Source organism: Ostrinia furnacalis, unplaced genomic scaffold, assembly GCF_004193835.3.
Source record: "Ostrinia furnacalis isolate ACB-3 unplaced genomic scaffold, ASM419383v2 OfSCF2419, whole genome shotgun sequence".
NCBI lineage: Eukaryota > Metazoa > Arthropoda > Insecta > Lepidoptera > Crambidae > Ostrinia > Ostrinia furnacalis.
Window position 1 is genome coordinate 405877 of NW_021132658.1, and position 12580 is coordinate 418456.

Below are 12580 nucleotides of genomic sequence, written 5' to 3' on the forward strand. Positions count from 1 at the left end.
AATGTGCTGCACTTCCAAATGCACTTTCGTGCAAACTCCCCCATGCCCAAGTCTTGATACCTGCACTGAGGGTTGCTAAAGTTATACCATTTTAGGATCAAATCATTTGAATGTAATAAGGAATAGTCCACACTGAACGCGTTACATGATTTTAAAAACGTTTGTCTGTATCTTCTTTTATCATCTCTACAGTATCCACTAGTAAGTGCAAGAGATTTTAACACTGAATTTATCAGCATTTTTCGTGGAGGAAATGCCTCAAACAAGACATTCAGTGTGGACTGTGCCTCTCTATTGTGTATTTTTAAAGAAAAGCTGCTCAGAAAATGGCATGTTTAATGAAAATGGGATGAATATTGTGTGGGTGTTGGTATAATGCCCGTTTTCACCATCAATTCCTAATTTTTAAGTACCTAACCCCTATGGTAACTCATTTACAAATTTTGTTTTCATAAGGGTCACTTAAAAAATTTGGGATTGATGGTGAAAAGAGGCATACAACTATTCCTGGGATGTTTTAGTAGAGACACATTTTCTGTGCCATACCATTTCCTGAGCATCAACACGACAGCACATCAGGCTAAAAGGCATCGTACGTAGTTGTATTACGTGCCATTTCGCAATAACGTGTACTGATGTGCGTGTGCGTGGTATGCGCCGACGCAGGCGGAGATCGAGCGCATCTTCGACCTGGCGCGCACGCTGCAACTCGTGGTGTTGGACTGCGACACCATCAACCACCCCAGCCAGCTGGCCAAGACCTCGCTCGCGCCCACCATAGTCTACTTGAAGATATCCAGTCCGAAGGTGAGCTCATTTTGACACTTCTTCTGCAGAATGCGCCAANTGCGCCAACTAATGATAAAAAAGAAGCCTTTGATCATTATTTGGAGCATTTTATGACTTCCTAGAAATTGATCCTTATTAGTGTGGAATGAAACGCCTTGAGTGAATGAGGCTAATGTATGAACGATAGGAATCTATGAATGAAGGATGAAAGATTGTGGATTTAACTATACTCCCTGGCTCGAAGAATCGCAGTGCACCTCAATTGATGGTGAAGTCAAGTCCGTCACAGGTTTTGTGACCTCAAAAGTGACTAACCTAACTAAATCTGTGTTGACATCGACTGCCGATTCGGGTAATCTTATTGATCCCTTTCGAGAGCTAAACGATTATGGTAAACCCCCTCCTGATATAAGCATACATTTAGTTTACTTATACCACTAGATACGTAAGATTTGGATTATATCTCTCCACTCCGGCGTTTCCAGGTCCTCCAGCGGCTGATAAAGTCCCGAGGCAAGGGGCAGACAAAAAACCTGTCGGTGCAGATGGTAGCAGCCGAGAAGCTGTCGCAGTGTCCCACCGACATGTTCGACGTCATCCTAGATGAGAACCAGCTCGAAGACGCCTGTGACCACATCGCGGAGTATCTGGAGGTCAGTCATCTTACTTTACACCATCAGCATCTATCAGGGATCTGTCGGTGCAGATGGTAGCAGCCGAGAAGCTGTCGCAGTGACCCACAGACATGTTCGACGTCATCCTGGACGAGAACCAGCTCTAAGACGCCTGTGACCACATCGCGGAGTATCTGGAGGTCAGTTGACCTTGACTCACACCATTAGCATCCATCAAGGATCTGTCGGTGCAGATGGTGGCGCAAAGAAGCTCTCGTAGTGCCCGACGGATATGTTTGACGTCATCCTGGACGAGAACCAGCTTGAAGACGCCTGTGACCACATCGCGGAGTATCTGGAGGTGAGTCATCTTGACTCACACCATAAGCATCCATCAAGCATTTGTCGGACAGATGGTGACGCCGAGAAGCTGTCGCAGTGCCCTATGGACATAGTGGCGTAGCTAGGTAACCAAGGGCCCTGGGGCAAATAAAACATTGGGCCCCACTGCTATCTAAACTGGTTAGGTTTTTATCAAGCTTAGTAGCTACGCCACTGCGGACTTCGACGTCATCCTGGACGAGAACCAGCTCGAGGACGCCTCGAGGATCACGGAGTATCTGGAGGTCAGTAGTCTTGACTCACACCATCAGCATCTATCAAGCATCTGTCGAGCAGCGGGTGATGCCGAGAAGCTCTCTCAATGCCCCATGGACATAGTGGCGTAGCTAGGTAACCAAGGGCCCTTGGGCAAAAAAAATGGGGCCCCACTGCTATCTAAACTGGTTAGGTTTTATCAAGCTTATTAGCTACGGCACTGCTGACATATTCGACGTCATCCTGGACGAGAACCAGCTCGAAGACGCCTGTGACCACATCGCGGAGTATCTGGAGGTGAGTCATCTTGACTCACACCATCAGCATCCATCAAGCATCTGTCGGACAGATGGTGACGCCGAGAAGCTGTCGCAGTGCCCCACGGATAGTGGCGTAGCTAGGTAACCAAGGGCCCTGGGGCAAAAAAATGGGGCCCCACTGCTATCTAAACTGGTTAGGTTTTATCAAGCTTAGTAGCTACGCCACTGCGGACTTCGACGTCATCCTGGACGAGAACCAGCTTGAAGACGCCTGCGAACATATCGCGGAGTATCTGGAGGTGAGTCATCTTGCTTCAGACCATCAGCACCCATCAATCATCTGTCGGACAGAGGGTGACGGCCGAGAAGCTCTCTCAGTGCCCCATGGACATAGTGGCGTAGCTAGGTAACCAAGGGCCCTGGGGCAGATAAAAAAATGGGGCCCCACTGCTATCTAAACTGGTTAGGTTTTATCAAACTTAGTAGCTACGCACTGCGGACTTCGACGTCATCCTGGACGAGAGCCAGCTTGAAGACGCCTGTGACCACATCGCGGAGTATCTGGAGGTGAGTCATCTTGACTTACACCAGTGTTTCGCGCAGTGGGTCGCGAAGTCTCTTTAGGGGGGTCGCGAGAGCTCGTAAAAACTACCTCAGTAAAAAATCAGAGAAGTTTTAAAGCTAGATTTATTCCAAATCTACTCGTAATTATGCAAATGGATAAATGTTGTATAGATTTGAAGAATTCGGTCCCTACAACATCTTTGTAAAAGGCATGAAAAAAAAAGCAAACGGTCGGGGGGTCGCAAAAAATTTTTTCATACTAGGGGGGTCGCGTCATGAAAAAGGTTGAAAAACACTGACTTACACCATTAGCATCCATCAAGCATCTGTCGAGAAGTTGTCACAGTGCCCCATGGACATAGTGGCGTAGCTAGGTAACCAAGGGCTCTGGGGCAAATAAAAAAATGGGGCCCCATTGCTCTCTAAACTGGTTAGGTTTTATCAAGCTTAGTAGCTACGCCACTGCGGACTTCGACGTCATCCTGGACGAGAATCAGCTTGAAGACGCCTGTGACCACATCGCGGAGTATCTGGAGGTCAGCAGTCTTGACTCACACCATTAGCATCCATCAAGCATCTGTCGAGCAGCTGTCGCAGTGCCCGACGGACATGCAGTGGCGTAGCTAGGTAACCAAGGGCCCTGGGGCAAAAAAATGAAGCCCCACTGCTATCTAAACTGGTTAGGTTTTATCAAGCTTAGTAGCTACGCCACTGCGGACTTCGACGTCATCCTGGACGAGAACCAGCTCGAAGACGCCTGCGACCACATCGCGGAGTATCTGGAGGTCAGTAGTCTTGACTCATTCCCTCAGCATCCATCAATCATCTGTCGGACAGAGGGTGACGGCCGAGAAGCTCTCTCAGTGCCCCATGGACATAGTGGCGTAGCTAGGTAACCAAGGGCCCTGGGGCAGATAAAAAAATGGGGCCCCACTGCTATCTAAACTGGTTAGGTTTTATCAAGCTTAGTAGCTACGCCACTGCGGACTTCGACGTCATCCTGGACGAGAACCAGCTCGAAGACGCCTGCGACCACATCACGGAGTAACACAGGAGGTCAGTAGTCTTGACTCACACCATCAGCATTCCCTTCCCTCTTTTATAATACTAAATATACGGGACCTCCTGCCACCTCTCGTTCCCACCGCTGATATAGATCCTGGCTATACAATGGCAGTACAGACACCTGGCAAGTGAAGAGAGAATAGGTTTACCAAGGCTGAGTTGCACCACCTTATTTTAACCGTAACAACAACAATCCACCGTTGCTTTTTGTATGTTGTTTGTCAGATTTTTGACGTTTGTCAAAGTTAAAATGATGGTGCAACCCAGCCTTAAAGTATAGTCCGGTCGCCGAGCACGTAGAATTTCGTCCAATGACCCCGTGCGAGCGCGACAGCAATATAATTACACGCGAGCGATAAGGATGGGTAGCTTGGGGTCATTGGACGAAATTCTAAGTGCTCGGCGACCGGACTTTAAAAAAAATACTGTTGAAAGTGAGCCAAGTTCAGGGTGTCGCATGTGTTTTCCAGGCGTACTGGCGAGCGACGCACCCGCCGGCGCTGGCGCCGTCGCTGCCGCGGCCGCTGCCGCACGCGCACGCGCCGCACCCGCACGCGCCGCACCAAGCGCAGCCTGGTGAGTTCACTAACATAACATAACTGCTCTGATCACACCCGTGCAAAGCGGCGTCAAATTGTTCGTGACACCTAAAGTAGATGGGAAATACTATAGACCTCATAAGAAGGCTTAAGGTCAGCCAAAGGGCGATGGAGCGTGCTACGCTCGGAGTTTCCCTGTGTCATCAAATCAGAAATGAGGAGATCCCCAGGAGAACTAAAGTGACTGACATAGCCCGCAGAATCGCTTAAATCAAGCGGCAGTGGGCGGGGCACATAGCTTGCAGAGCTGATGGCCGCTGGGGCAAAAAAAGTTCTCAAGTGGCGACCACTAGCCGGAAGACGTAGAATGGGCAGGCCTCCCACTAGGTGGACCGATGATCTGGTGAAGGTCGCCTGAGGTGCCTAGATGCGGGCGGCGCAGGATCGTTCTTTGTGGAAATCTGACTTGTCTGAAAAAACGAACGATGGGTCGTAGTAGCCTAAAAGTTCGCTATACGTCTTAATTTGTTTTAATTGGAATAAGGTTGTGTTGTCAACTTTTTGACCATTTTGAATGTCATGAACTATTTGACGCTGTACGTCGCAAGTTTTAGGGAGTCTCGTGGGGATCGTTTGACTAGCGAGTACTGTTTTATAATGATACTTATTTTTTACTATGCCTTAAGAAGCGCCTAATAGTTTACTATTAATGCACCAACTTGAAGAAGATAGATCTTTAGGTATCTCTAAGATATGGTCTATGGGAGAAAACTGGCAAATGATCCCCGCGACACCCAAACCTTTTATTGGTCTATTAAAATCAGCTTATAGGAGGATAGGGAGAGACGATACAGTCATGGCAACTACAAAATATAAACTTAAATTTTCACAAGGTTCTTAATACCAAGAAGATCCATTTCTGCTTAAGTGAATAATAAAATAATACTAAATATTTTTATACTAAAAGATGCTTATCATACCACCAACTTTATTTATACTTAATTACTTTTTAATTTCAGCGTCATGCTCAATACTACTACTGTTCTAAATATGACACATTTTATTTACACTACAATGACAATAAATACAACATCTGTCTCTAACTGTCTTATCGTTACTAACCTGAAACTAAAAATAACTAAAGGTGAATATAGACTAGAACATTTACTTGTAACAGAACAAAGAGCCGCTCTATGAAATGTTCTAGTATCAGTGTCACCCTTAATCACCCTTTCACTAACCAAACATTGTACATTTTATCTGTGTGGCTAGCACGAAAAACTTTCATCTTCGAATCGTTTGCGTATTCGAAAAAATGCGATACCCAGCCATCGAAATCAACGATAATAATACGACGATCTCGACTGTCAAAATTAGTTTCGTTCTACCATTTCTCATACTGAGTTCACTTTAGGTCAAGTTCACAGGGGCGCTGTTTAAGTTTTCATACTAAATTTTTTGATGGCGATTCTAAAGGCTAAAGGTACTGTATAAAGCCTGGTCCGTGAGCACGTAGAATTTTGTCCAATGCGGGCGCCCGTCGCACAGTCGCGACAGCTATATAATTACGCGCGCCAAGCTACCCACGTCATTGGACAAAATTCTACGTGCTCACGGACCAGCCTTTAGTAACATTCTCAAGAACGTTACGTTACATAGAAAAGCTCTAGTCTATAATCTCCTTAACATATGAATATCATAGTTAACTGTTTGCTTCTTGTCAATAACTGTGTGTTCCCTTACTGACCCCCCCGCGCACCCCGGCGGGCCCCGCGAGCGCGCCGACTCCTACGGCTACGAGCGCGAGCGAGGTAACTAACACACTAACACCACCCTTATTGCGACTGGGAAGTAACACTACAGGCTGTGGTCTTGTAAAACAACACATGTAGTACACGTGAATGTAATGACAGGAAAAATATAAATAAAATTTTAACTATTACTTTAATAGTAAAAAACCTTGTTCAAACATCTCCTAAAACTTTCGAGACGGCACTTTTCGGGGATGGCACTCACGGGATTTTTCCACGAGAATTGAAAATATTTTTTTTATATTTTTTTGCATCAGTGTCGTGTAAACTACTTCCCTTCAGATGGGCGTTGTTTTACAAAACCACACCTTGTATACCTGCTACTTGAGCTTGACTGGACACGCTACCGCGTGTTTACATAAAATACCTAGTTTATGCTGTCACACACAGTTTTCTTTTACAGAGTTGTGTCTCTCAAATACTAGCCTAATGCAATTTGGTCATTTATCGTAAATGCTATTACTTCCCAGTTTCAAAATCATACTTTAATATTAAGACTGTTGTATTATTTATGTATATCATTATAGAAAAGTTCACCCTCGCAAAAATCTTAATCATTATGAAATCTTTAAACTTTCTTAATACCGTAGCTTCCATTAGTAAGTAATTTATGTAAACATTTCAGTAGATTCGTTTTAGTCACAGCACGTTCATAGTAAAAGTAGTCCGTTGATTTCATGTTGTAGTAACGTAGATGTCGCCTCCCCGCCCCGGGCATATGGAATGTCCGTCCCACTGACCCTACCTGTTCATTTCAGTACAAGCGTCCGGACAAGCGCACTAACCGCCGACCGAAGATCATTATTCCAGCATTTCCAGACGTACCCTTTATTAGCCGACGCGGCAGCCGGTGGCGTTCCCAGGTTGACACTTTTAGCGGTCGCCCGCGATAACTCGCTTCGCTACCGGGTGTCGCTTACTAACGCGAGCCAACCGTCGAATGCAGGCGCCACACAACACTCAGCTTCACACTTCCAGAAGGGGCTCCCGCTCGCCGAATGCGTCGTCACTCGCGGAGGTCTTCCAGCTTCTGAATCTGTTTGGAGTTTATTTTTCTAGCGATTAACTCAGCGTTTGATTTGACACACCAAGCATGGACTAACGGTTTTCGTTTGATTTGAGCTAAAGCCTGGTCCGTGAGCACGTAGAATCCCGTCCAACGACCCCAAGCTACCCATCCCTATCGCTCGCGTGTAATTATGTTGCTGTCGCGACTGTGCGACGCGCAGTGAGTGTGCGAGCGCGACAGCAACATAATTACGGGTCATTGGACGGGATTCTACGTGCTCACGGACCAGGCTTTAGTCACTCAGTGTGTCGGGTGAGCTGGAAGACCGCGGTATCGTAATCCGTCATAGGTGGAGCGGGAGNGAGTCATCTTGCTTCAGACCATCAGCACCCATCAATCATCTGTCGGACAGAGGGTGACGGCCGAGAAGCTCTCTCAGTGCCACATGGACATAGTGGCGTAGCTAGGTAACCAAGGGCCCTTGGGCAAAAAAAATGGGGCCCCACTGCTATCTAAACTGGTTAGGTTGTATCAAGCTTAGTAGCTACGCCACTGCGGACTTCGACGTCATCCTGGATGAGAACCAGCTGGATGACGCCTGCGACCACATCGCGGAGTATCTGGAGGTGAGTCATCTTGACTCACACCATTAGCATCCATCAAGCATCTGTTGAGAAGCTGTCGCAGTGCCCGACGGACAGGCAGTGGCGTAGCTAGGTAACCAAGGGCCCTGGCCCCTGGGGCAAATAAAACATTGGGGCTCCACTGCTATCTAAACTGGTTAGGTTTTATCAAGCTTAGTAGCTACGCCACTGCGGACTTCGACGTCGTCCTGGAGGAGAACCAGCTCGAGGACGCCTGCGACCAAATCGCTTAGTATCTGGAGGTCAGTTAATTTTGAACTTATACCATCAGCATCCCCTTCCCTCTTTTATAATAATAAATGTACGGGACCTCCTGCCATCTCTTGTTCTTACCGCTGATATAGATCCTGGCTACAGAGTGGCAGTACACACACCTGGCAAGTGAAGAAAGAATAGGTTTACTAAGGCTGAGTTGCACCACCTTATTTTAACCGTAACAATAACAATCCACTGTTGCTTTTTGTATGGAGTTTGACATAATTTATTATGTTTGACGTTTGTCAAAGTTAAAATGATGGTGCAACCCAGCCTTAGAATATATCCGGTCGCTGAGCACGTAGAATTTCGTCCAATGACCCCGTGCGAGCGCGACAGCAAGATAATTACACGCGAGCGATAAGGATGGGTAGCTTGGGGTCATTGGACGAAATTCTACGTGCTCGGCGACCGGACTTTAGAAAAAAATACTGTTGAAAGTGAGCCAAGTTTAGGGTGTCGCATGTGTTTTCCAGGCGTACTGGCGAGCGACGCACCCGCCGGCGCTGGCGCCGTCGCTGCCGCGGCCGCTGCCGCACGCGCACGCGCCGCACCCGCACGCGCCGCACCAAGCGCAGCCTGGTGAGTCGCACCACGAGTACCACGAACACTGCTGCCGCTCCCATCAGCCGCGCGGTTAAGAGCGTTTACGCCGATTGGCGCAAAAACAGTATTTTCAACCCGTTACAATCATTAACCAATTACATTACAAATATGTTATAGGCATAAATAATTAGGCAATTTCGTCGTCTAAATAGTTAGTTGAGAAAATATTTCGATTAGTATAGTATTTAAGAGTTCTATCAAGATAAGTCCACACAGGTTTTCAAATTTCCGCTTTAGCGTCAGTTTACAAGCTGAAATTTTTATAAAAATACTGTGAAAACGATATAACAAACATTTATATCCTATAGCATAGATCCTTAGGCAAATAGTTAGTCGAGAAAATTCTTAGATTTAAGCATTTTACAATAAGAAATCACAAATGCAAAGAACGTGAAATACCCAAAAATCAAAGTGATTTTTACACCATTATTTTTCTTTAATTCAATATAAAAATAGCTTAATATAATAAAATAACATCTTCTTTAAAATATTTACTTTGAAACGATATATAATTCATTGTTATTGTTTTGCTAAACATTTGAAAACTATTAAAAAACGCCGCGCGCGAATCATTTCCAATGATGCCCCTTGAAACGCCGCGCTTCGCGTAAACGCTCTTAACCTTCAACCACACCAACGCGTGCAGATTGCCATCGCTGGCCCGATATTAGGCCAATGACAGGTCGCGTGGACTGTCATGGGTCGCGCGACCTGTCATTGGCCTATGATCGCGTCGGCGTTGAAGCATTAGGGTGTTCTTAATATCGTGCGGATTTCATCGCGGACACGGGATTGCCCCGCATGCGTAACATCCACGAGTGTCTTTTTCATACAAGTAATAATAATTATTGTAATCCGCCCGCTCGCCCGCAGAATCGCTAAAATCAAGTGGCAGTGGGCGGGGCACATAGCTCGGAGGGCTGATGGCCGCTTGGGCAGGAAAGTTCTTGAGTGGCGACCACGAGCCGGAAGACGTAGCGTGGGCAGGCCTCCCACTAGATGGACCGACGATCTGGTGAAGGTCGCGGGAGGTGCCTGGATGCGAGCGGCGCAGGACCGGTCTTTGTGGAAATCCTTGGGGGAGTCCTTTGTCCAGCAGTGGACGTCTTTCGGCTGAAACTAACGAATTATTGTAATGCAATGCAATACGACGCGGGGTGTTGGGGGACGCGGGGCAACTCTGCATCCGTGATGAAACAGGCGCGGATCCAGCCCTCAAAAAAGGTTGTGGGCACAACCACCAAAAATTAGCAAAGTGAGAGTTGGATCACTACATGCCCGGATATACATACATGCCTATCGATCTTATCAATAGATCATAATTAAAACAAGCAAATTAGGGTTGTGGGCATGCCCACAGTGCCCACAACGGTGGATCCGCGCCTGTGATGAAATTCACACGATATTAAAAACGCCCTTTACGGAGCGGCACACGTGACCGACACTAGTTTTTGGGGGTATCGTAGGGATCATTTGACTAGCGATTATTTTGTTATAACGACATTAATCTGGGCTTCTTCAAGGATTAACGGTGATTGCAATCAAATAGCTGCCTTGTTCTGAAGCTTAATCATGAAATACTATTTTATGGTCATTAAATGAACGAACAATTGGCAAATACTCGTATATTTTATACGTTTGTGTTATTTTAACTACGAGAGTATAGTCGCTTTAAAAGTAACATTTTGAATCTTAATTTGACTAACTCTATAACTATGGTATGGTGACATCTGGCATGGCATACCAGGGGTTAATGGAAACTGGTAAATGATCCCCGCGATACCCAAAACTTTTGTTGGTCTATGTGGTTTCTTTAAACTTAAACCAACTTATCTATAGGGAGACACGATAGCGGTGCAACCGCAGTCTTGGCAACTACAGAATTCAGACTTAAGATTATTTTTCTTACATGAAATTGTTTTGTTTTAAGTAAAATTATTAAATTCTCACAAGGTTCTTAATACTAAGAAGATCCCGTTCTGCTTATGTGATTAATAATATAATACACTTTACTGAACATTTCTTATACGAAATCAAACTTTAACATCGTTGCTAATCAAACTACCAACTTTTTATACAAGGCTGAGTTGTACCACCAAACTTTAACGGTAACTATAACGATAACTGATGGTTTTTGTATGGAGTTTGACGTTTGTCAAAGTTATTGATGATTATGATGGTGCAAGTCGGCCGTAATAAATTACTTTAATTACAGCTACTCATACTGATAAAAGTATGACACTTTTATGACACAATTTTATTTACACTACAAATGATAATAGAAGCATCTGTCTATAACTGTCTAATCCTCAGTAACCTGAAACTAAATATAGTTCTAATAATATCATATTAACTGTTGGCTTCCTCGTCAATAACTGTGTGTTCGTTTACTGACCCCCCCGCGCACCCCGGCGGGCCCCGCGAGCGCGCCGACTCCTACGGCTACGAGCGCGAGCGAGGTAACTAACACACTAAAGTCTGTTCGCCGACAGTTGATAAATATTATCAAATGTCTTGCAATAGCGACTGTCGCTTAATTATCGCATTCTGTATGGCGGGCGTCGTATGTCACAACGCGCACTGAGTACCATGGTACGAGCCACGCAGCTGTCGTCAAGCGCCCCGGCCGACGGGCGGCGGCGGCCACAGCGTGACCACTTTTAGTAGATTTCTACTTTTTTGGTAGATTTGAGGCAAAGAGAACGATGATTTAGTAGTGCGAAATCGTTTAATAGATTTTGGTAGATAATTGGTATTTTTAGAACATTCTTATAAATGGTAGTCCAAAATTAAATTGTAACCGAGCCGAGAATCCAGGCCAAAAAAAAAAGGCCGGGCCAAATAATCTACAAACTTTTTCATTATATCGACAAAAATAATTAGCGGGCCGCAATTTATAATGAGTTTAGAACCTCTGATATTTAATTTTTTTATCAACTCTCGGCGAACAGACTTTAATACCTTATTACCTTATAACACACTTATACCCTTATTGCAACTGGGAAGTAATAGTGAAACAAGATGTCCTACATTGAACCGTCCCACCCGTGACATTGACAGGGGGCGCCTCCGTCAATACCAGATCGCTGGTTCCGATTGCCCTCGTTGGAAAACACTGAAATGTCATTTGCAGGAGCGCGCTGCCATCAATGCCGGGTTACTGTTTCCAATCTTTGCCATTTGACGTTTCAAAATCGTTCATTATAATCTAGGTATACCTTCTAGCTAGATTATATGGGCACCACACAAAGTTTTCTTTTTTTTAGAGTTTTTATCGCATACTTCCCCCAAACACTATCCTAATGCAATTGGTCATTTATCGTAAATGCTATTACTTCCCATTTTCAAAATCATACTTTAATATTAAGACTGTTGTATTATTTATGTATATCATTATAGAAAAGTTCACCCTCGCAAAAATCTTAATCATGTAATTATTCAATTTTCTTAATACTGTAGCTTCCATTTAGTAATTTTATGTAATTATTTCAGTAGATTCGTTTTAGTCACAGCACGTTCATAGTAAAAGTAGTCCGTTGATTTCATGTTGTAGTAACGTACTCGTAGATGTCGCCTCCCCGCCCCGGGCATATGGAATGTCCGTCCCACTGACCCTACCTGTTCATTTCAGTACAAGCGTCCGGACAAGCGCACTAACCGCCGACCGAAGATCATTATTCCAGCATATCCAGACGTACCATTTATTAGCCGACGCGGCAGCCGGTGGCGTTCCCAGGTTGACACTTTTAGCGGTCGCCCGCGATAACTCGCTTCGCTACCGGGTGTCGCTTACTAACGCGAGCCAACCGTCGAATGCAGGCGCCACA

At 45.3% G+C, this 12580-nt stretch overlaps 1 protein-coding gene across 4 annotated transcripts in view; it reads left to right on the forward strand.

The window, feature by feature from the left end:
• The window catches only part of LOC114355557 (Calcium channel protein beta subunit), a 29450-nt gene that overhangs the window by 15334 nt on the left and 1536 nt on the right, over window positions 1-12580 (forward strand). The window contains exons 7-10 of one of the 4 annotated variants that reach the window (XR_003656115.1): window positions 667-807; window positions 1275-1442; window positions 4360-4465; window positions 6998-7102. Coding sequence is in view for 3 of the 4 variants with exons in the window: in XM_028308474.1 (XP_028164275.1) it covers window positions 667-807; window positions 1275-1442; window positions 4360-4462; window positions 6171-6239 (481 nt within the window). In the remaining variant the exon portion in view is untranslated. Of the gene's footprint in view, window positions 1-666; window positions 808-1274; window positions 1443-4359; window positions 4466-6170; window positions 6240-6997; window positions 7350-12580 lie in introns of those variants that run through there. The other 3 variants (XM_028308474.1, XM_028308472.1, XM_028308473.1) reach the window with 3 other exon arrangements.